General features: G+C 36.2%; 1 protein-coding gene and 1 long non-coding RNA gene across 4 annotated transcripts in view; one reads left to right on the top strand and one right to left on the bottom strand.

Annotated features, from left to right (window-relative positions):
* LOC310634309 overlaps positions 1–22,983 on the top strand; it is a 31,527-nt gene extending 8,544 nt beyond the window's left edge. The window contains exon 3 of the long non-coding RNA XR_014491197.1: positions 22,872–22,983. This is a non-coding gene — a long non-coding RNA (uncharacterized lncRNA). The remainder of the gene's footprint in view (positions 1–22,871) is intronic.
* The window catches only part of LOC310634301 (histone-arginine methyltransferase CARM1-like), a gene marked incomplete at its 3' end in the record, with an annotated part of 78,775 nt that overhangs the window by 5,222 nt on the left and 48,370 nt on the right, over positions 1–25,183 (bottom strand). For all 3 annotated transcript variants that reach the window (XM_083352559.1, XM_083352560.1, XM_083352561.1), the window contains exons 3-8: positions 22,941–23,047; positions 22,524–22,628; positions 18,926–19,036; positions 12,607–12,784; positions 10,610–10,700; positions 2,589–2,670 (exon numbers count right to left, since the gene is read on the bottom strand). In XM_083352559.1, the coding sequence (XP_083208685.1) occupies positions 2,589–2,670; positions 10,610–10,700; positions 12,607–12,784; positions 18,926–19,036; positions 22,524–22,628; positions 22,941–23,047 (674 nt within the window). The remainder of the gene's footprint in view (positions 1–2,588; positions 2,671–10,609; positions 10,701–12,606; positions 12,785–18,925; positions 19,037–22,523; positions 22,629–22,940; positions 23,048–25,183) is intronic.

The following is a 25,183-nucleotide window of genomic DNA, read 5'->3' as shown; positions in this document are numbered from 1 at the left end:
GAGCTCCAGACAGTCCTACATAATTCCACTTGATTTTTTTCCTGTTTTGGAAAAACATAGTGAATACAGAATATACATTTTCATAAATTAACCTGTTATGCCTTTCACTTAAAACTCATATTAATAAACATGTTCTACATAAACTCTTCCTATCCAAATAAAATCCTCTAAATTCATTTCAACAATAAATTATAGACTTCTCATTACTTTGGATCAGATTATCATAAATTACAACTTTAAAAAATAGCAATATTTCTCACTGTTGAATATTTTCAAGCAATCAAATAACACAAACTCTCACTATTGTCTGGGCCTGTGGGGAAAAAAATTAAGAGGCAAAGGAGATAGCAATACAGTTAAAGGTTTTGGAGTTCTTTTTTTTATAACATAATTTCCAGACTCCTTTTCACTTTATTATAAAAAATGCATGTTACATATTGATCCTTTAATGCTGCTTTATATATATTCATCAGTTTAGCATACGTTAAGTAAATCAATTTAAAAATGAGTACTTCTGATGCCATTTCTATGCATTTTTAAGAAGAATTGGCCGTGCTCTACTTCAAGACATATTTATACATCCAGAAATGGATGCTAAGTGTCATTCTAAATATTTTCCTTTATTTTCTGTGAGTACAATATCATCATAAATCATTTCACTAAGGGAGACAGATAAAATAATTTTTCTCCTGTTACAACTGGAAAATCTGTTTGGAGCTACACTGATTTCAACTAGAAAAATAGCAATGACATGAACTAAGCAACTGTTCATGGGATACCATTTCTTATTTTGGATATTTTGGATTTGAAATATAGACAGTCCTTGGATCATGAAAATAATTGGGGCTGGAATTCCCATTTTAAGCAACACGGTTGCAAAACAGGACATCATGTGACTGCATCACTTAGTAATGACAATCCTAGCACCCCTTGTCTTCCTTAAGCGAGGATTGTGGGTCAATAAGCAAAAATCTCCTCTCAAGAGTAAATATTTGGCAGCTATGTGCCTCTTTGTTTTCATCTTGCCATTAGAGTAAGGGGGTGGGGGAAATGATGTTTTTGATTGGGTTAGTTAGAAAAATAAAACCTCTCCAGTTCTTTGGAAGTTTGCTGAGAGATGGCTGTTTGGAAACCTTTCAAGGACATTCTAGCAGGCGTGAAGAAGATAGCAGATGGTTCCTATAACAAAGAGAACCTGTTTACATGAGCTATGTTGATATCGGGGGGGGGGGTGTTTGGCTGGGAATGTCGTTATATGTTATGATTTAATGCCTTGGGACTTTAGAGTTAGTTTTCCTTCGCCTATACCAGACCATGTGCTCAGTAAACCAGTTAGCTTTTAAGAAATAACACTAATCCTGGACTTTTATTTGGAGTTGACATCTCCCTTCAATTTCCTGCACGCTTCCAACAGGCAAAGTCAAAGGCATGGCTGGAAGGAAGCCTTAAGTTCTAGTTGGCTTGCAAGGAGGTCAGTGGGCAAGTAAGTGCTGCTGTCAGATCGGAGAAGGTGCATAAGGGAATGACCAGGTTGGGGAAGATGTTGCCGCATGAACGTGCACTATGATGTATGAGACCCCTAGGCTCTTGTACTCCATAGCCAGACCCCACAGGAAAAGACTGCAGGAGTATGAGTGACTTGCAAGCTTCCCCACCAGCTTCCCCATTGACTTCGCTGGTGGGAAGCTGGCAGGAAAGATCACAAATGGTGACCACATGAAATGGGATCTTGCAACTGTCATAAGTGTAAGCCAGTTGCAAATCACCCATGACCATGGGCGCCCTGGGATGGCCAGAAACTTTCAAGACCAATCATAAGTACAGATGGTCCTCAACCTATGATCACAATTGAGCCCAAAATTTATGTTGCTGAGTGAGAAATTTGTTAAGTGAGTTTTGCCTCATTTTATGGTTTTTCTTGCCACAGTTGCTAAGTGAATCACTGCAGTTGTTAAGTTAGTAACACAGAGTTGTTAACTGAACCTGGCTTTCCCATTTGGTTATCAGAAGGCCGCAAAAGGTGATCACATGACCCCGGGGCACTGCAACCATCACGAATATGAATCATCAGGCATCTGAATGTAAGTCACGTGACTATGAGGATGCTGCAATGGTCATAATTGTGAAAAATGGTCATAAGTCACTTTTTCCAGTGCTGTTGTAACTTTGAATGGTCACTAAATGAACTGCTGTAAGTCGAGGACTACCTGCACCATCTGTCTTTGTGTCTTCAAGCAGTTGTTGACCAAGTGTTTGTTAACTGAGTTCTACTTCTATACAAAAAAGGGAAAAAAGTATGAAGAGTAAGGGCAGAATATAGTTTGATTTTAATCGTGATGAAGGCCTGAGACAGGATATTACAGGCTAACTTTAATAAGCTGTAAAAGAGCAAAATGTGGCTTGAGAAGAACCTGTGCTAAGACGAGGACAATCAATCAGTGAGAACTTTGAAAAAATGTATTATCAAACTGAGACTTTTTGAAGGACACGTTCTGAGAAATCTCAAGAGCTCCCAGATGGGGAAAAATGGCTGCCTTTGTAATATAATGCAAAAGAAAGATGAAGTATATAAAAAAGGAAAAACTTACTACAATGGGCTGTCTGAAGTATTCATCTACAGCTGCATTACGGAGACCGGACAGATTTACCCCATAAAAACATTGCTGATACCTGGAAGGAAGAATGTATTTGTTTTGCTTTTTAAATTAAATTCAGAGAAAGAAGTCTTATGGATCTCATATACCGTCAGATTGATGCATATTATTAAAACACACACACACACACGAAGACTGACCAAGGCATTTTTTAAATTGTAAATATATATATATATATATATATATATATATATATATATATATATATATATATATATATATATACACATATATATATATATATATATATATATATATATGACTCTGTTTTTGTTTATTGGTAACCGCTCAGTGGAGTAATTAACTCTGTAAAAAACATCCAGAGCCTTAAGCAATTTGGTTAAAAATAAATTTTGAAAAAATTAATGGTCACAATTCAGCTACAACATTAATTGTGGTACTTATGTACAACCGCACCATGCATGGAATCTGGAGATGGATTTCACAGGTGTTCTTTCAGAGGAAAATAATATTCTTAAAGGCAAAATAGGTGGGAGATCTCTAAGTAAAAAACAGAAAAATAACTTAGCAAGGATGTTCTGGCCTTTGAAATGGGTTTTAAGCACCAATTTAGGGAGGACTGCAACTAGGCAAGAGAAAATCCAAACTTGAACCACATTCAACATGCTCCTTTATTAAGACCATATGTATAAATGAAGATGAAAAGGAACGGCCAAAAAAGATTATAGTAGACTTATCAAAGATAAAAAGCACCTGGACATAATGGAAATGTTCAGGTTTTTGAACAAGGACTGTACTCCATATGGGTCTCAGTAAACATTAGTGGTGACAGAGGTGAAGCTGAATACAGCACTTGGGGTCACATAAATAATTGCATCACAGGATTTTTAGTCCTGGTCTTAAGGGCAAAAGAAGTAATTATAGATTTGTAATTGATGCCACTCTGAACTTTGCTATCCATTAGAAGGGCGATACCATTTTGCAAATGGCTTATTTTCCCTACTAGAACTGTATATTAGATAATTAAATAGTGGCACATTGATTTGATTTGTGATTAGATATCTAATGTAACACTCTACTACCTCAGGATTTTTAATTTAGTTAACAAAAGAATGACTATTCCTCTTAGTTCAATTTATAGACAAGGTATATGATGAGCAAGAGCAAGGAAAAGTTTTTTATTTGTGACCTTGCTATTGACTTTCCATTTGGACACTCTTTTCAGAAAAAAATGGAGATTAAATGGATATCCTGAGCCATGGTTTGAAGGAGTATCTTAAACAAACATAAAACTACAGAAGCTAGCACTAATATCCTTTTGACAACTGGTGCATTTAATAAGCAAGAAACATGTGAGCCTCAACAGCTGTACCTTTATTCAGCCAGAATTCAAAAGTACCTGGATCCAGGTGGTGTAAGTGGAAGATATTACTATATGATAATTGCATATTAATTTGAGCAGCCTTTTCCTAGTTGTTGTCTGCAGGAGATGATTAGAATAAGGGACCAACACATCTGGAGGATACCAAGTTAGGCAAGGGTGAATTAAAGTGTTCTTCAATTATGTCTCAGCATATTTATGTTGTCTTCTCTTTCAAATCTTTACTTGACAGAGTTTGGTATCTTCATTTAGTCTTCTATTAAAGTTTTCTATAAAGACTTCATTGATCTTGATCAATACGTCATATCAACAAAGGTATGTCATTCTCACATGCCAAACCTTTTTTTTACCACATGAAGCACTGCTACAAGTACTAATGTTGATGCAGAAGTGTTTCCAGGATTGAGCGTAGCAAAATCCAATATTCAGAAATTCTAAAACCTCATCAAGTTATCATCACATACTGAACAATTTTAGAAAGTAACAACAATCAGAAAACCATTTTCATTGGAAGATGACATGTTACTATGAGAGAAAGAAGTACACATTGATAATACAAATGAGACCCCAGGGAATATCTGTTAAAAGCACACTTCTTATCACAATGAAAGCTACTGCTATACAAATAATTTTGAACCACATGCTTAGCATTGCACAGTTAAATGGTAAGTAATTTAAATGGAGTTAGTTCTTCTATAAGAAACCAAGTTTAAGATAAAAATAAAAGATAAACTTAGTATTCCAGAATCAGAGTAACCATATTGTTTTAATTTTAAGTAAATCAAACTAAAGTCAGATAACATTGTAAAAACAGCACATAAGATGTGCAAGTTTTCTCCAACACAAAAATTACATCTAGGCAAGGAAACAAAACAGCCTGTAGAACTAGATTATGTTTACTACCTTAAAAAACAGAAAGGCCACAACATATTTACTTTTACAAGAGAACTATAACTATAGTTCTATAGTTATAGTTCTCTTTCTATTTATAGAACTATAAATAAAGTGATTAAAAAGAATATTTTGAGCCAATGTTGAAGGATCAGATGATAATATTCAAGTTAAGCTTTTATATTTATATATTTCTGCGACAGACCTTAGAGGGATCCTAATAGATAAAGTTAAAATCCTCAAATTGAATTTCTGGTGATTTCATAGATCTGTTAAGTGCCACTTTCTTGGCAAAAGTATGGGAAGAGTTTGACATTACATTCTTCCAGAATGTATTCTAAATTCCTAATCTATCCTAAAATCCTGGTTTTCCCACGTTCTCTTATATAGGTATTAAAACAGAGACAACCTTGTTTAGCTTTATAGATTAGCCAAATGTTGTAAAATAAATATTTCATTGTGTGTACAATACAATTTGAGTGGGTCCCAGGATAAAAAACTCATAGCAATGCAAAGAATACAGTGGAAGGAATATCATCTCCCAATTCATCCTCAGAAGTTCCAAGAGATAATCCAGAATTCCAGATGACCAGCCTTCCATCTCTTAATCCTTCCCAAACAGTTTAAAATGTACCCAAGATGGATTCAGGCTGTTTGCAGTTCTATTTAGGCATAATGACACTATGAGTATGGCCATGTCCCTCTATTTGCAAGTGCTATATAGAAATCAGAGAATTGATAGCCATTTCGTTTTTCACAGTTCTGATTAATAATGGAACACAGTGAGAACAGACTGTTCCTGGAAATACGAATAGAATAGAATAGAATAGAATAGAATAGAATAGAATAGAATAGAATAGAATAGAATAGAATAGAATAGAATAGAATAGAATAGAATAGAATAATAACTAATAATAATAATAATAAATAAATAATAAAAAATAATAATAAACAGCACATAAGATGTGCAAGTTTTCTCCAACACAAAAATTACATCTAGGCAAGGAAACAAAACAGCCTGTAGAACTAGATTATGTTTACTACCTTAAAAAACAGAAAGGCCACAACATATTTACTTTTACAAGAGAACTATAACTATAGTTCTATAGTTATAGTTCTCTTTCTATTTATAGAACTATAAATAAAGTGATTAAAAAGAATATTTTGAGCCAATGTTGAAGGATCAGATGATAATATTCAAGTTAAGCTTTTATATTTATATATTTCTGCGACAGACCTTAGAGGGATCCTAATAGATAAAGTTAAAATCCTCAAATTGAATTTCTGGTGATTTCATAGATCTGTTAAGTGCCACTTTCTTGGCAAAAGTATGGGAAGAGTTTGACATTACATTCTTCCAGAATGTATTCTAAATTCCTAATCTATCCTAAAATCCTGGTTTTCCCACGTTCTCTTATATAGGTATTAAAACAGAGACAACCTTGTTTAGCTTTATAGATTAGCCAAATGTTGTAAAATAAATATTTCATTGTGTGTACAATACAATTTGAGTGGGTCCCAGGATAAAAAACTCATAGCAATGCAAAGAATACAGTGGAAGGAATATCATCTCCCAATTCATCCTCAGAAGTTCCAAGAGATAATCCAGAATTCCAGATGACCAGCCTTCCATCTCTTAATCCTTCCCAAACAGTTTAAAATGTACCCAAGATGGATTCAGGCTGTTTGCAGTTCTATTTAGGCATAATGACACTATGAGTATGGCCATGTCCCTCTATTTGCAAGTGCTATATAGAAATCAGAGAATTGATAGCCATTTCGTTTTTCACAGTTCTGATTAATAATGGAACATAGTGAGAACAGACTGTTCCTGGAAATACGAATAGAATAGAATAGAATAGAATAGAATAGAATAGAATAGAATAGAATAGAATAGAATAGAATAGAATAGAAGAATAGAATAGAATAGAATAGAATAGAATAGAATAGAATAGAATAATAACTTTATTGTCACTTTAAATGTACACTGATCAGTATGCAGGAGATTTCACTGCATAAATGTGACAATAAAATAAATAAATTTTGCATATACCCATAAACACACACACACACACACACACACACACACACAAGGCCCAGAGAAACAACAAAGTCTGTAATACGCTGTAATACATGGAAATTTTTGAAGCTGCATTTGCTGAAATGGCATTTCTCCCTTCAAGGTAAAAGGAGCTGTGGCATCTAGGCATATTTGTAGTCCACAGTGGTGGTGTCATACAACTGGCTAGGGGTGGGGTTGTGTCCTAGATCTGAACTGCACCATCAAGATGGTAAGAGGGAAGTGTCTATATGCTTTCCCCCAGTGCATATTTCCATTCCATAACCCTGTTCTTAATTTCCCATTTTGTCACCAAACCTATGTATCTCAAGCTGTAAAATACTCTCTAAAAGGATTTCTGCTTAGCAAGCACATTACTGTATTCTTACAACTCCAGATAATTACCCTTTTTATTTTCCTGCATAGAGTGTAGCTATGGGACTGTTATCTATTTTATTATTTTGCAATTTTTAGTTTTTAACATTTATATTTATATTTGTAAGAGCTACATCAGAAGGCTACTTATTATATTTGTGGAAGCAATAGGAGACAACTTAAAAGGAAGTGCAAAGAGAAGATCCTATAAATAATTTTCTCTACACATCATGAATTATCATGGGGTCCTTAATTACATCTTTTTAATGAGCTATTAAGTGACTCCTAAAGTAAACAAGTGCCTAACAAAATCCATCTTAAAATGCATTGCAGACATCTGTCTGTGTATTATTAAAAATAATAACCAAATAATTAAGGAAAATTTAGAAAGTCTTGTCAAGATTCCCAATTTAGAATAAATTATTTTGCAGGTGTTTCAATACTTCTGTTTCTATAAATATTGTGTGTAATTGTCTATAATTGGCTTTGTATGTGGCCATTCTTTTCCATTGCAACAGTAAGAAAAAGCAGAACAGAGAAAAAATGTTCATTTTGTTGTGTTGTAAAAGAACAATATCATTTTAAAACTTAGGCAACCTCCACAATGCAAGACTAGTCACGTAGCAACAACACACAACACACGGAAACTTGTGATAATTCACAGTAGTGATAGTGGAGAGGGGAATGTTTGCTTTTCAGTGCAAGAAAGCAAGAGACACAAAAGAAAAATATAAATTCCAAAGTAGGTCCACACAAGCCTATCTTGACCTTGTAAATGACAAGACGAACATTGTGAAGGGATGTGCAAAATGCCACACTCCTTTCCCTCAGCTGGAATCCATGATAACATTTCATAACTATCAGCTATTTGGATTCAGTTGGCTGCTATTCTTCAAATACAGTACATTATCCTAAGCATACCATGTTCAGATGGCCCACATGGTAACTGCATCTACTGTCTAAGGAGTTCTTATATTCCACAATAATTTTCATGAAGTACAGAGGGTCATCTTGACCATAAGCAAAATATTCTATATCTTGTTTTGTTTTTGCAAACTCTCTTTGAACAATATCTCATATGCTGTGAGGGCAGAGGGTCTCAAGTTCAGTTATTGGCATTTCAGGCAAACCACTCTATGTCAACAGCACTGATCAATGACCTGAGTTAGTCAACCAGCATGGTGATTATACTAGTGCAATAATATGTGGGGGGAAAATCACAAATTGTCTAATACACCAGCTGCCTGCAATTAGTGCAGGTTCGCATCCCACCAGGCTCAAGGTTGTCTCAGCCTTCCATCCTTCCAAGGTAGGTAAAATGAGGACCCAGATTGTTGGGGGCAATTAAGCTGACTTTGTAATAATGCCGCTTGGGTGTGTGTATGAAAGCCCTAATAAGCAGGCATATACATAGAATGAAGGCTACTGCTAAGCTTGTAAGCCGCCCTGAGTCTTCGGAGAAGGGCGGGATATAAATGGAATTAAAATAAATAAATAAATAAATAATACACCTTCCTCCTCCTAACAATCTGAATGCATTAAAACCCTTTGTGCCTTACCAAAATCTGTGTAATTTTTGCTATTTATTTATTTAAACTCTTTATATAGTTTCTTATCCCACAATATCTTTGATCTAGCTTAAAGCCGAGAAAAACTCAGAATTACAATAGTTTCAGTTCTGCCAAACAGTGGCTGATCCCAAATGATTTAAGAAACCATTGGAATCAATAAAGGAGAATATTTATAGCTCAGGGTTGAAATGAGGGGTTCTTGGTGCTCTCTGAGCTTTTTATTTTCTTGCAGACATTTCATTACCCAACTGATGTTCATCATCAACATTATCAACCTCTGGATTGCCACATTTATTCAAAGCAGAACATTTTACCTATTCTCTGCACATTGTTACATTCAAGCAGTGCCCTCCTTCATTCATGCTTTCATTTTATGCCATATGCTTTTATTGGTGATTTCCCAAAACTGAAGTGATAGCTACCAATTGGTGCTGCATCATCCTTAAGGCACTACTGTACTGTATCTTTCTGTTGCATTTTATTTAAAGAGCTGGGGGGGGAGCAGATTCCAGGCCTGGTGTTCCTCTACAGGGAGTGGGAAGGCAATGGTGGTTGGTGATAAAGAGTTCTTTAAAATGAAAGCTGGCCTATGGTGCAAAGTAAATATGTGTACATTAAAATGTAATCCAAACACATTCATTTCTTCATTGTGGTGTCTCCAAAGAGAATCATACTGAATTATTTTAGCCAAAACATAGATGATGCAAGCAATATAAAACTCCAACTAAAGTATTCCTCACTTTGTAATAAGCTGGAGTGATGAGAACATGCTCCAGGGGATAAAACCTGAATTCAACTTAAATGTGATAAGATATCAGAAGTGAAGCAATTATAGGACAGAGGTGCTCTCTCTCTCTCTCTCTCTCTCTCTCCTATTGTCTAGTTCCATTCTTAGATTTTGCTACGTTCATCACCCTTTGATACTGACCTACTTTAAGGAAAATTCTTCATCAAGAAGCAGAGTAGTTTTTGTTGGAAAGGGCAATGAAGGGACAACATTCATTCAATTTCTAACATGACCTTAGCTAAAGCCCCATAACAAGAAGATTTAATCTTCAAACCCAACTTCACTGTTCCAAAACATGTGATTGGGTTATACTTGTTCCTGATTAATGCCTGCCACAATATTTTTATTTCAGTAGTATTACTACCATGGCCTGTTGTAATTTTTCCTCGTACTTTTTATTTGTTTGATTTTTGTACTGTGACTCAATCAATACTGTATTAACCTTGCCTAAGTGCTGCCATTAAATGCTTTCCTTAATCTCCTCTAGTTCTTTGCTGTGAGCACCATTTTATGTTATTATTACCAGTTTGTTTGCAAGTGATACTCTCACTACATATAATCACTTCTTTGCTAAGAATGTATTGCTTATAACTAAGAAGGCACCAAACGGGGAGTAGCAATGTGACCCAGGCATTAAATTACTAAATCATTGCATGGTATTGTAATTACGGTACAAATAGTATGACGGTAACTTCTCAAAGCCTTGAAAACACGTTTGTAGGACTATATAAATAAATACAACAATGGCCCTAAGAATCAGCTCTAAGTGCTACAATTGCAGACCAACAAAATAAATATTTTGCAGTTACTTTATAGACATCTATAATTCACCACTGCTTTAAGGTTCCGAGAAGCTGTTTCATTTGAAAATTCCTGTTAAATTGCCAAGCAAAACACTTTTGTGTGTGAAAAAAGTGAAACAATTATTACCAAAAATTGGCTCTGGAGTAGTGTTCCATGTAGAGTTGTTCATCGGAAAAAGGAGCCAAATGAATGTCACTAAATGTTGGAAACATCATTCCTGGTGAACAAAAGATAATATACAGTAGCAAACTTCAAATCTTCTATGTAGTTTTTAAAAAAAAATTTAGTGGAAATATCCAAGAGGCATCATTTACTATCCATCCCATCCATTTATTTATTTTTTTTTGTAAATTAACAACAGGTATTATTTTTTGCTGTAATTTTTGGTCACATTTTAGTAAATCTACTGACAACAAGAGAACACTTAAGATGATAATGCTACCTTACTGACACAAACTGATAAAGTGTTCATATTTTTAACACATTAACAATTAGATATTTAAATAAAATTCTTAAAAGCAAGTTCATCCACCACTATTGGAAAAATGAGATTATATTTCTTAAACTGAAGATTCAAAATATAACTTATAATAAATAATTATTACTACTCAATCATCAACTTTTTCAGGGATTCTTTGTAGATAATGTTAGACATTGTCAGTATTAAAGAATAGAATATTAAGGAATATCAAATGACCACAAAGCATTGTACAAACCATATGACTATTTCAATGCAATGTAACACTGAATTATGACCACCTTACAGACTTATACTGCCTATCAGTCATCTTTCACATAAATAAAAGCTTAATTCAACATTTGGGAATGACCAGATGAAAGTGTTTCAATAGGTAACTTGTTTAATAGCTTAACAATATAGAAAACTACCACATGGAGGAAAGACAGGACATTTAAAAGAAAACATATATCTTTTAAATTAATGACTGTTAGCTAGGAAGACAATTGATTCATTTTTGTAGCTTGATGGGCAAAGTATTGTTAATGCTACTTTCAGAAAGATATTGATTATTCACTAAAATTCTAAAACTCTTTAGTCTGAAGCAAATCACTGTACTCAGTTTTGTTCAGAGTAAGTTGTTTCCATTTAGCAATATTACAATATAAAGGCAATTCTTAGGATTAAATAATATAAGGAGAAATATATCCTTATTGTCCCTCTTTGTTCTACAAATGAGGAAAAAATATCATTAGCACATTGCTATTGAAATAGGACTTATTTTAGTAACAAGAACCACAGAAAGGAAACATTTAAATTAGGCCAAACCAAACATTCACTTTAAAATGTAGCTTAAAAGTTGTGGTTCCTAGGTTAGAAAAAGCAGAAAAACACCCTACACAAGTTGATTTTCTACACTGCACTCAACCCACACATTCTCTAAAGCAGTGCTTTATTGATAAAGCTTGCTTGTATTACACAAGTTTTAAATAGGATTTTAAAAAAAATCCCTCTACTTCCTGTTGATCCATATTTTGGTGTTACCAGGGCAGAAGACTGGGAGATCCCCTTTCGTGACTTAAGATTTTAACCTAGTCTGGAAACCAAGGGACAAGGCTGTTGGGCAAGATAGAATCATTTAATCTATTGGCTGCATCAAGATAACTTGAGGAAAAAAGCAATTAATATGTAATAAGGTAAAGGTTCCCCCGCACATGCGTGCTAGTCATTTCCGACTCTAGGGGCCGGTGCTCATCTCCGTTTCAAAGCCGAAGAGCCAGCGCTTGTCCGAGAACGTCTCCGTGGTCATGTGGCTGGCATGACTAGACGCCAAAGTCGCACAGAACACTGTTACCTTCCCACCGTAGTGGTCCCTATTTTTCTACTTGCATTTTTACGTGCTTTCGAACTGCTAGGTTGGCAGAAGCTGGGACGATTAACAGACGCTCACTCTGTTATGCGGCACTCGGGATTCGACCCGCCAAACTGCTGACCTTCTGATCGACAAGCTCAGCGTCCTAACCCACTGAGCCACCGCGTCCCTAATATGTAGTACTGTGTGCTAAAAGGAAACAAGCCATCTGTCTTGCTAGTGGCTACATTTCATAAACCTATGCTTCTGTCTGTGAGATGCAGACCCTCAGAACCTATAAATGTATAGACTCACCACTGGACTTCAGCCATTTTTTGGAATGAAGGTAACTTTCCAGCATCCTTTCGTTGAACAGCATGTAACCCATTGGCTCAGAAACTATAACATCCACCCTTTCGGGTAGAGTGATTTCCTCAATTTTTCCTGAGAGAACACTGATCTTATCACCCACATTGTTACTCTGGACTAAAATCTGTAAAGTAATGAAATAGTAGAATAAATATATGTATTAGCTTTGCTGATTCCCAGATAAGTTAATGTAATATTAATTTTGTGGATTAATTGAACTCTAGCCAGGTGTCTTCACTTATCTTTTTTATGAAATTCATTTCTCGAAAAAGTGATACAAATAATACATGTTTTTTGCATTCCGTACTGTATGCTCAGTTTGTTAAGTAAGTCAGAATCAAAGTTAAATTAGTTAAGATATTTATTATCAAATTTATGTAGCTACCCATCTCATTGACGTGACTCTGGGCAGTGTACAATAAAATGAACAATTAAAATAATCTTAAATAACCATTAAAACAATTAATATAAAATATAAACAAGGAGAATAAAGAGAAGGCAACAAAATCTCATATATAACAATTCCCTAGGAATAGACTTTCACTGAATGAAAGATAGAATCACTGCAGTTTGATTTTTATTTGTGTTTATTAACCTTTATGTTCCATCTTTTTAGTAAATCTGCAGAAGGCCAGTATGATTCAGTTATAAATCCTGGAAGTTTCTTTCCTTTACCTAATCACAGTTGTTGGAAGAAAGCGAAGCTACTGTATTAATCTAAAGAGTTCTTGCCTTCTGTTGCTACAGTGTATAAATTTATGGAAATATTTGCTCTGTTTCCTAAGTAGTTCTCAGAAGCTGTATTGTAATAAGAAATCATTTTACTGCCAAATTCTTATACTGAAAGCACTTTGTGCAACAGGCTAGTGAAAGATTTGTCTATGGATATGGCAGAGTTAGGAAACGAATGAAAAGACAGTTTATTGAATAGGACCTAATAAGGTTATCTGCATATTTTGTTAATTGAAATTCTAAAGGGTCAAAGTAGATAATTTTACTCTAATCTTTACAACCGTGGCTCTTAAGATTCTCAGAAATGCTATACTTTAATCCAACAAATAAATAATATAGTTGCTGTGAAACTAATCTTGAAATAGTCTAATTGGTTGAAAATATTATTTAAAAAATAACTTCATGGATTAAAGTGAGCAGATTTGTAGAAAGCAAGACACAGTTCCAAGCTTTTATAAAGTGTGATAGATCTTTTTTTCTATAATGGATCAAGTTATTAAATAAATAAAGGTTTCTGCTTTTCCTTAAGAAAATAAAATTATCCTAATATCAAGGATGCACAAGTCTTATAATTTTAAATATCCCAGCTATTCTCCAAAGTCAGAATTTTTATACTGACATGTGTTCATAGTTCTATATAACAGTCTTAATCTTATTGTGAATTCATGATGCCCCAATCTCTGAGCTGACTCAATTTTGTCTTGTAATTCTTTTCACATTAATTTAGTAAGGCAGCAGTATCTGAGGTCAAACTGAATTATCAGTCAACAGAATTTATTTATTTATTTAAAACATTTATACAACCACCCATCTTATAGCAAACTCTGGGCGGCTCCCAGTGAAGAATTTTTTTAAAAAACATAACATATAAAAACTATTAAAAACATAACCATTAAAAACAAAAACCTGGTGTCCAGTCAAGCTTCTGACATACTATCCCAGCACTTGGAACTTGGATGACAAGAAACAGTAGCAGAGACTTCAAAATTTAACAATGATGTTATTTCAAAGCAGATTCACATCACAGAGCAGCTGGAATCTAAAGCTTGGGAGCCTAAGAGCCTAACCTTTGAGTTTCAAAAATTGGCTGCAAACTCTGATTAATACAAAAGAGGTTAGACTGTCAATTTTTGCTCAAGTCTAAAAATGAGGGCTGGGGGAATGGGATTGGGTTATTTGATTCATTAACCCTTAAGTAAGCCATTCATGTTCATATGTTAAGAGATTAGGGAACAAAACAAGGCAGACTATATGTAACAATAAAGATAGTCTTCGACTTATGACTAGCCATTTAATGATCATTGGTCTGGTGGCCCTTGGACATGTGACCTCATTTTTGGGTAGTTGGTAACCAGCTTACATTTACAACCAGTTGGCCATTTAAGGAAGGGATGGAGGAGAGCTTATAAAGCTAATACTTTGTACAGAACCAATAGGCGCAATCAAAATAGGTATACCGTAGATAAACTTGTGTTCCTATTTCTCTACTTTTTATTCATGGCCGAATTCCCAAACAGGATATAAAACACATAAATTGTGCACTCTTAAAACCATCAATAATGAAGAGGACCTTTTTCCACTCATCTTTTCTCTAATTGTTATACAAATTTGTTAACCCAGTTTCCCTTCCTCTGGCAGACAATTTTATAATTCATGCTCTGGTACACTGTTATGTGCAATATGAAGACTTGTAGATGTTGCATGACTAACCAGTTCTAGTCACTGGGGAGATTATATTTTATCAATATTAAAATAGATTCATTATTTATATAAATTCAGCTCCTGGTGCTTGCTATCCATTAATGTTCTCCAAACATGGAATGACTCCTGCAAATTCTTGAAGTTGCCAAATCCAAAACTTCTAGATGAGGCCAAGTTGAAGAAGGCTGCCCTGCTCAATGTAGGACACAGTTGTCTAAAACAAGGGTCCCCAACCCCCGGTCCGTGGACCAGTACCAGTCCACGGCATGCCAGCAACCGGTCCGCACAAACAAGCAAAGCCCCATCCGTGGGATGCAGGCAGCACACAAAAACATGCACCCTCTGATCCGGAAAAACCTCTCTCCACGGAACCGGTACATGGTGCCCAAAAGTTTGGGGACTTCTGGTCTAAAAAATAATGCCTGTACCATTCTCTATATCTACTGAGGTTATCCTCAAAAGGTTTTTTTAAGCATCCATGTTATTCGTGGAAAGGAAACTCTAACAGGCTTTTCCTAGCAGGAGTCCAAAGTTTATCCAGATAGGCATGATCTGTGGCTTTTAGGCATCAGCCAGAAATGTCATTGATTCTCTTGGCTTTTCAAATAATTTAAAATGCTTTAATTAAAAGTGATTTAAAACAATGAGTTTTAATGCTTACTATCAATGTTTTTATTTATCTTTTTAATAATAATATTAACCCCATTTAGGATAAATGTTGAAGAAAGAGGAACACAGACATATTAAAGAAAGAGGAAATTTCTTGGACCAGTACAGATCTAACCGTCTTTCCCAAAACATGATTCTTTAAATAGAAAACCTTGATTTGATTCATTAAATAGAAAACCTTGCCTGGAGGCATATGCAGCAAGCATCTGGAAGAGTGAGCTTCTCTTTGGGCCTCTGTTCAAAAGGAACCCCGTTGCCAAAACTCCCAGAAAGACCTCTCTTTCACCAGCCTTGTGTGCCAAATATTTCTCTATTCCTCAAGGACTAATTCTTTATTTCCAATGATCCCATCAGTAGTTGACCTCTCCCATATACTTTACAGAACATTTTCCTTATGCTGGTTGCTCCCTTGCTCTGTTTGTACAAGTGCCCTCCATGAAACTCCTCCATCTTAACATCGCTTTATTTCACAGACTTTGCAAAAGTAATTTAAATCCAAATTCTAGACAGCGATTTGAAAACATCTCGTTATTATTTCTGTAGAACATGCTCCCAGCTAAACCTGGGGGCACAGTATTGAAAAAGTCTACTCCAATTATGCAGCAATTCAATTAGTTCTGTAAATAGAACCTAAGCAGGTTCAGTGGGATTTATTTTGATATCAAATTTAAAAGTACATCTTTTAGCCTGCTATCCAACTTTCTCTGGCCTCATATCCCAAGGCATGCTATCATATATCCTTATAATTTAGGCTCTGTGAAACAGATCTGTAGTCCCATACTATAGGAAGAAAAACAGACTGGGAAAAGATCCATTAATACTTTTAAAAAAAAATGCACCATTTGGCAGCATTTATTTGAGATGAAGTAAAGAATGTTTCTTGCAACTGTAATTCAAGAACAAAGTCATGCAAGAAAGATCTGAAAGCCAGATAGGTGAATTAGGTAAGCTAATTATTTGCAATATTCTAGCATACTGGTAAGGGCTGAGTCCATAGGGTGAATGATGGGGGGTTTCCAGTTTCCTCTCCCAGAGACTCTCTACTCTCCTGGCCTACCTTCCTGCTTTGGAACAACTGCTTGGTAGTTTAACAGCGGCCACCAGTTTTCTGCTTAGGCTATGCTCTAGGTCAGGGGTAGGCAGCCTTGGTGCTTTTATGACTTGTGGGCTTCAACTCCCAGAATTCCTGAATTCTGGGAGTTGAAGTCCACGAATCATAAAAGAGCCAAGGTTGCCTACCCCTGCTCTAGGTAACACTTTACCTTTTAATACCAACATGTGGGACTTATAGGGATTCCCACAATTTATACTGTCAAATCAAAGAAAAACAAGATTGAAAAAAGTGGAAAAAATATTCTATTGTGTCACCTATCATAGCTCTAGTACAGGCAGTCCTCATTTAGCAACCGCTAAATGAGCAATCAGCATTTGGGCCTGCAACTTGGTCGTTGAGGAGAGCAGTGAAACTGTAACTATGCTTAGAATCTTACTTCCACTTTGCTTTGCTTTGCAGAACTACAAAGGTCTAAATGCAAGAATTGGCTGCAAAGTTACTTTTTCATCACCATCATTAAGTATGAACAGGTGCTAAGCAAGCTAGTCGCTAAACGAGGACAATACCAGTACACACTTGACATATGTGCCGTAAGCAAAGCTGCCACCCCAATTGATCAGATGGCTAAACGTGACAGTGAGAAGTCTGTACATTTAACTTTCCAAGAATCTGTTAATGTATTCTTACTCATCATTTTGCTCATCATTTTTCCTGTCTGATTCACTAGGGAGGGCTGACAATACCAAAACTTACTTTTGAGGCTCAATAAAGATGTTAAACTCCACTTATGTCAGCCTCCTGAAATGCCATATTTGGCTAACACTCCCCACTGCATTTGTTTGGTGTTCTCTTTCACAAAGTTCTCTCCCTTTCGCTTTCACAGCTTGGATTTCAAAATAACCATCTTTTTTTTCCTCTCTCTAGAGAAGGAAGTTGCTTAGGAAATTCCTTTTTGTCTTACCTGGCTGAGTCTGAATTTCTCTCCTTTGACTACACACATTTCCAGCCACTGCTCTTCTGTAGGCAAGTGTTAACTCACCTGCTTGATAAATATTTCCATTCTGGAAATTGGCTGTGAATGTTATGTTGACTGGAGCAAGTCAATGGGGTAGTATGCTTGGCCAGTCACTATATCTACTACATTCAAATGAATATTGTTTGTGATATGCTTACTATATTGCTGAAATGGTCACAACACCTTAATTATAATACAGATTTCATTACAATTGAATTAATCTAAACAGCTTTAGAATTTTGCATAAATTACCCAGCTACCTCCGTGGAATTAGAGAAAGAGAGAGGAAGCAATATCCACTGAATTCATTAGACTTTCTGAGTTATGTAGTCTAGATCTGTGATGCTAATTCAATTCCACTATCTTGGCCAGACTGCAGACTAAATCAGCATAACTTGCACATTCCACAAGCTATTACTGTACAATATTTGAAGCGAGACATGAGAAATTCCAGGAAAACCCCGGGCTTGCTTTTCCCTGAAATATGCCCAATATTCTTGGTTGACTGTAATTGCTAATTAGTTTAAATCCTTTTACAAGAGGTGAGTTTTAATTACCAAAGGTTTTAGAGTATTTCAGTATAGAAAAAATAATAATTGAATAGTAGCCAATAAAGATAGTTCCAATCAATAGTTGTATTTTACTTTAAATTTCAATAGTACATTCAATTTGTACTCCTTGTTATTAATTTACCAATGAAGTGGTTCCTCATTTGCATTATACTGAATAGGCCTATTTCTCAAATATAAAGCAGCTATTGCAAGGATACATTATAGTTGTTAGCAGGAATAGTGAGTCCCTTAAATCTGCCTCCACCGTCAAGATATAATGTTGTTTAATGAATTTCCTACTTTCACACAGATCTCTAAATGTGCTAGTTTGTAGTTGCTTAAGTGGGAACAAGTTAACAACTTTATTTAACATGTAGCTTCAGAAGGAATTATGTTCTTTCAAGACACGATCCTGATGAAACACTGAAATAAAATTAACCTAAACTGTTTGAACACCTATATTTCAGCTAGAAACACTTTGTTTCCTGCACACGCAGCAAAGCAAACTAATGCAGTATAGTTCATCACATCTAACATACTCACCTCGGCATATTTAGCCACCGAGCTAGCTTCAACAGCATAGACTTTTCTAGCACCAGCTTGCACAGCGAAAAATGAAAGAATACCTGATCCGCATCCAACATCAAGGACCACCTTGAAACAGAAAAATGGATGAGGATGAACATGTCACTGAATAAGGCTTTATTTATATTTTAGATCTTATCAGCAGATTCAGAAAGTATAAAAACCCTCCTGCCAATCAATGCTATCAAATATTTATAAATACTATATATGATATTGTCAGTCTTCGAGATCTTCTAAGTAAAACAATGCTAAGGTTTTCTTCGTGAAATTGAGATATTGCATCAAATTCGTAACATAATTCTTTGCATATTTTTATTAATTATAGTACAAAAAAGTGAATAACAAGACTCGAAATCACAAGCTCTTAGTATGATTAATGTGGAGAAACTACAAATAAATTGTAATTTATTTTCTCTGAGGGAATTCAATAGTTATTCTTGCTGTTGTATTTCCTAGCAGAAGCATTAGTGTAAGCATGAAAAAGAAGTAAGATCATACGCTGCAAGATTATTAACTTAACACAGGTAGATCTTGCCAATTCTTTTCAAAGCATTTTATTCCTTTAAATACACTGCTAAAGTCAAAAAGCAATAATGGAAGCATGTTTTTATTATTATTTCTTTTAAGAATCTACTTAGCAAAAGCGGTGAAATCACAGAACTCCCTATACAGTGTTTATAGATTAACAACTACAAAAAATTGTGTTCAGGTGGGCAGTATTTGCCACACTCCGACCCAGAAAAGAAACGAAGTTAGACTATACTACACATTTATGTATGAATGGATGTATCTGTATACCTCCTGACTCCCAGTGACTCTGGGCAGCTAATAAATTCATTCTTTAATTAGTCTCTTTAACTCTCAAAATAAATAAATAGATTTTTACCAGTTTATTACCCACATTCATGCTTCCTAGGTCTGCTGTGCTGTATTAGAATCCTGACCCTTTCGTGGGTCACTATATTTACTGAATTTTTCCTGCCTATCTCCATGCCTTAATTTACATCCTTCCATTGCTCTAATCAGCATAATTTTAAGGAAATAAATGCAAACATGCTTTACTGTTTCGACATGCTAAATAAAGAGAACTGTAGTAATGCTATAACGCATTATAATAGTACAGGTCTTAGATTTAATCCTAGCTTTGCTATTAAACTTATTATATTTAAATATTGTGTTGTTATAGTCTCTATATATAATATAATAAACATTATATTTAAATAAATGATGGTTGCGTTCTAATGGAGTGCTGCTTTTATATCATAGCTGATTTTGTTTGGACTGAGAAGTGTAAGCGAAGTCACATAGGTAAGAAAATGTATTAGCTGCCACTGAGTAAATCCTTCCATCCAAATTGTTTACTGACCACTACAAATTATGTTATACAGATTTATGAAGCTCGGCACCTCCAACACTTTTACCAGATTGTGTTTGAATAATAATTTATAGTACATCTGTTGAACAATTTCAAAATGTTGCAGTTTATGGCTGATTCTCATCTCTTGGATAACTTCCCCAGTTATACACACACTGGCTGCAGGCTTCGTGAGAGTTAGGACCAGCAATGTTGAAAGTTCTGAAGATTCTCCATCATTTTTTAAAATTATATTTTACTGGTGGATATTACTTTTACTTTATTGTGAAGGGTGCTGGCCCATGAAACATCTTAGCAACAAAAAGACAGATTGAAAATATTCAGTTGCATTTCAAAAATTGTATATAAACTAGTTATGCTTCCCCAATATCATATAAAAGCCGAGAGCAGAGTAATGCCAGACTGAAGGTAGGAGGTATATTTGCTTCAGAGCCATTCCAGCTAAGCAACAATTCAATGTCTCTGTTTGAAATCAGAGAAAGATGGAAAAGGCAAAACAGTAGAAGGCAGGAGGGACACAACGTTTCTATAATGAAAAAAGTCTCAGATCAGTGCGCCATGGCAAGGATCTCACAGCTCTGACTGATTTAATGTACAGACACAAATTTAGCTATTATGGGTATGGACGTTTTCTAAGAGGTCAGGAACTCTTTTGTGTAAAAAAAAATACAAGGCAATGTCACTTTGTTTCTCCTGGACAAATGCATAGTCTTAACAATAAAACTGAAAAGAACTAGCTAAGTGGTGTTTAAACCAATTAAAAATGCAATACAAGAAATAAGTACATACAGCAATCAAGAAAAATTATGTTGTTAATATTAAATGACAGGAATGTCCAGATGTTAAAATGACCAGAAAATAGGACCCTTCACACACCTAGGACCCCAGGCCTGGCCACATAACCAAGTCTTCAAGGTGTGATGAAGCAGGGTTGGTGCCACCCTAGTCTCTGGAGGGAGAATGTCCTTGAGGGCAGGCACTACATCAGGCAAGGCATGCCTCCCAGTCCCCACCAGCCAATAATCCTTGGCTCACAGGTTCTGGAGTGTGCCCATCCAGCTAGACTGAATCAGATGGGCAGAAACAACTGGGAGAAATTGGTCCCTCGAATAACCTGGTCCCAAGCCAAGAAGGGCTTTAACGTGACAACCAGCACCTTGAATTGCACTCGGAAAAACACTGGGAACCAATGCAGCCCACAAAGCAGTGATGTTACATGTGTTGAGTACCTGACACCTTTTACTACTGATTCAGTTGCATTCTGCACCAGCTGAAGCTTCAGAATGCTCTTCAAGGACACCCCCCCCCCATAATGCAAAGCATGTTCCAGTAGTTCATACTGGGTACTTGGAAAAGTCAAGAGGACATAAGTGACAACGAGCAAAGCCTTCTGGTCCAGGAATGGGCACAACTGGTACACAATGCAAAGATGTGCAAACACCCTCTTAGCCACAGCTGCCATCTCCTTTTACAGCAGCAGTCAGGAATCCAAGTGCCCCCCCCCCCAGATTGTGCACTGGCATGCTCTGAGACAGTGCCACTCCACCCAGAACTAAAGATGGAATAACGTGGAGACTGGAAGGCCCAAATGCCCAAAACTGTTCAGATTTGCTAGGATTGAGCCAAATGTCACTGTGATGAATTCAGGCCCCTAAAGCCTCCAGGGACTGGGACAGGACATGCACAGAATCACTCAGGCAGCCTGAGGCAGCCGCACCAAATGTGCTGCACATTTCCTAGTCAGCCTGCAGGTGAATCCCAGAATTGCTCCCTCCAAGGAGGGACTAGGTAACCCAAAACAGGGCTGCTGGGCAGCTATCTGCAGACACAATAAGAGTGTGGTCCTTATCACCATGCAAAAGGCTCTTAAGAGCGGCTCTAGCTTGTGCTTGAGCATCCACTTTTTGTCATTCACTAGCAGTGCCCTAGGCATCTCTTCATCCTCTTCATCTGCCTTCGTTCATGCATAAACCATGGAGAGTTCCAGGGCACAGAGGTTGCAGCCACTCTTCCATTTCATCAAGGTTTTGGGCCCACTGCGTTGCAGATCTTCGGCAACAATGCCAAGCTCCTTCTGGATCCAATCAGCTCCATCAGTCATCTGGTCGATCTAATGTTATAGCCAACTTTGTAAGAAAATAGGTATGGATATTTGAAACTGAGCAGAAAAATAAGGCTTACCTTATCTTTAAAATCTGTATGATTCTGAAGTATTGCTCTGTGATATGTAGCCGTCCTTACAAAATCCTGCATCATATTCTGTTGTTGAGATAAGCATCCATAAAACTAGAAAGAAAAGAGGAGAAATGTAGTTGCTACGATTTGCCCATAACAATGTACAAAATAAGAATAAAGTCTTTCCTGCAGAAACCCAAGATAGTGCCCTAAATTGCAATAAATCTGGGAAATATTGGTGATGAAAAAGTCATAGCCACTGAACACTTTATAAAAAAATTACTATGGCATAATCTTATAGCATGTGTTAGTCTTTTATGTTGTTACAAGGATGTTCTTTTTTTTCTGCAACAGGTTATCTTAATCCCCCTGGGAAATACTGAATATATTGCTAGTAGGATTATGAAAACAACAGCTGTCTACCTGAAAATACTGAGCTGCAGAGGAGTCTTCCGTTCTCTGACTGAATACAGAATGTTCCTTATTTATCTTCCTACAGCTTTTCAAGGCATTTGAAAACATGTTATATTCTGAAAAAGAAAGAATAAAGTTAGACCACATGGGTATTACATACAAAAACCAAAGCAGGCAGGCAACGCAAACGTAACTGAATTATTACCATGTTGATCTTTATTCTGCACAAAATATAATTCTAAATTCCAGTAAAATAGCTGTAGATAGAAATTATATTGTCCGCTCTTTTCTACACAATTCCACCCTTAAAAATCGCTTAACTGCTGGTTTTAATTAATGAAATAGCATTTTGCCACATTTTTGCACAGCTCAAAAACCGTAAGAGGGCCTAGGCCTGGGGTAGGCAACCTTGGCTCTTTTATGACTTGTGGACTTCAACTCCCAGAATTCCTGAGCCAGCATGGGAGTTGAAGTCCACAAGTCATAAAAGAGCCAAGGTTGCTACCCCTGGCCTAGGAGGAAGCAGATTATCTACTCCAGGCACTAACGGGAGGAGCAACAATCATTGCAGCTAGAAGCCATGTTTTCCATTAAAATATTCAACTATTTCAATTTTTAACCTACAGGTAGTCCTTGGCTTTCAACCATTCAATTAGTGAATGTTCGACATGACAATGACACCAAAAAAAAACAAACAAACCAGACTTATGACCGTTTTTCACACTGATGACCATTGCAGCACTCCATGGTCACGTGATCAAAGTTTGGACACTTGGCATGTATTTATGACAGTTGGTCCATCCCAGGGTCATGTGATCACCATCTGCAACCTTTTGACAAGCAAAGTCAATGGGGGGAAGCCAGATTCACTTAACAACCATGCTACTAACTTAACAACTGCAGTGATTTACTTAACAACTGTGGAAAGAAAGGGGGTAAAATGGGGCGAAATTAACTTAACAACCATCTTGCTTAGCAACAGAAATTTTGGGCTCAATTTTGGCCATAAGTCGAGGACTACCTGTATTGACAAGCGGTGTTATTTTTTCCCCCAACATCCTCAGGTCTTGTCTCTAGAGACAATGGCTTATTTAATATATCTGTAGCAGAAGGTCAACTGTCTGAACGTCACTGAGGCACTGATACAAGGTACCATCAAAACAGGTGTTATACTCCTTATAGCTAAAAAAAACCTGACAAAATATGGCAAAAGTCTCCAGATCGTTTGAACCACTGAACAGACCCAAAGTTCTGGTGCTGGCTCCAGCAAGTCTGCCTGGTGCAATTTCTGGAGCTCCTAGCAAGTTGGAAAGACATGAGTTATGATAGATAGATAGATAGATAGATAGATAGATAGATAGATAGATAGATAGATAGATAGATAGACAGACAGATAGATATAGATATAGATATAGATATAGATATTTTAATTTTATTTTATTTTATTTTATTTTTTTTATTTTAATTTTAATTTTAATTTATTCTACAGAGGCCATTAATTTAATTTTTATTTTAACTTCTGTATTATTGTATGTTATTGTTGTTAGCCGCCCTGAGTCCTTCAGGAGATAGGGCGGCATATAAGTCCCAATAATAAATAAATAAATAAATAAATAAATAAATAAATAAATAAATAAAATAGCAAAATCTATTACAATGTGATGGAAGAACCACAATTTCAGTATAATACAGGCACATGAAGAATATTACACATGCCCAGGAAAGGAAAAACAACTTCCCTTGGTCCTACAGAGATATCAATAAGGGTGAGAGGACTAGTTCGATACAGACCACGGGCTACAAACTGGTTCTGGTCCGTGACCCATTGGGAATTGAACCACGTAAGCAGCGGGCAAGCCTGTGAAGCTTCATTTGCACACACGTGGGGTTAGGTTGCACACATGCGAAACCATCCCCTTCACCCTGCCAATGCTGCCAGCACTGCCCTGTGGCAGAGCCAGAGCTGTTATAGAGGGCAACTTTGCTATTGGGGACCAGTGAGACATAATAACATGAGGCTCAAATCCACATCAATGGTTCCATTCCTTGCATAAATTTAAGCTACTCATTTATGTCCATTGCACTGAGCCTTTCTAGTTAGGCATAGGTGAGATCATTTTCTGGGAACAGCACAATTGCAAGATCTCACCTGCTGACTAGCTGAAGGTTGCAGTAGTGGTGCCTCTTTTCTATTGATAGCTGGCTTAGTCATTCTTTATTGGCAGTGGGTGAGTAGGCATTAAGATGAAGTC

This window comes from Vipera ursinii, assembly GCF_947247035.1.
Source record: "Vipera ursinii genome assembly, chromosome: 2".
NCBI classification, from domain to species: domain Eukaryota; kingdom Metazoa; phylum Chordata; class Lepidosauria; order Squamata; family Viperidae; genus Vipera; species Vipera ursinii.
The sequence above is the reverse complement of the archived record's forward strand: the minus strand, read 5'-3'. Positions and strand labels throughout refer to the sequence as shown.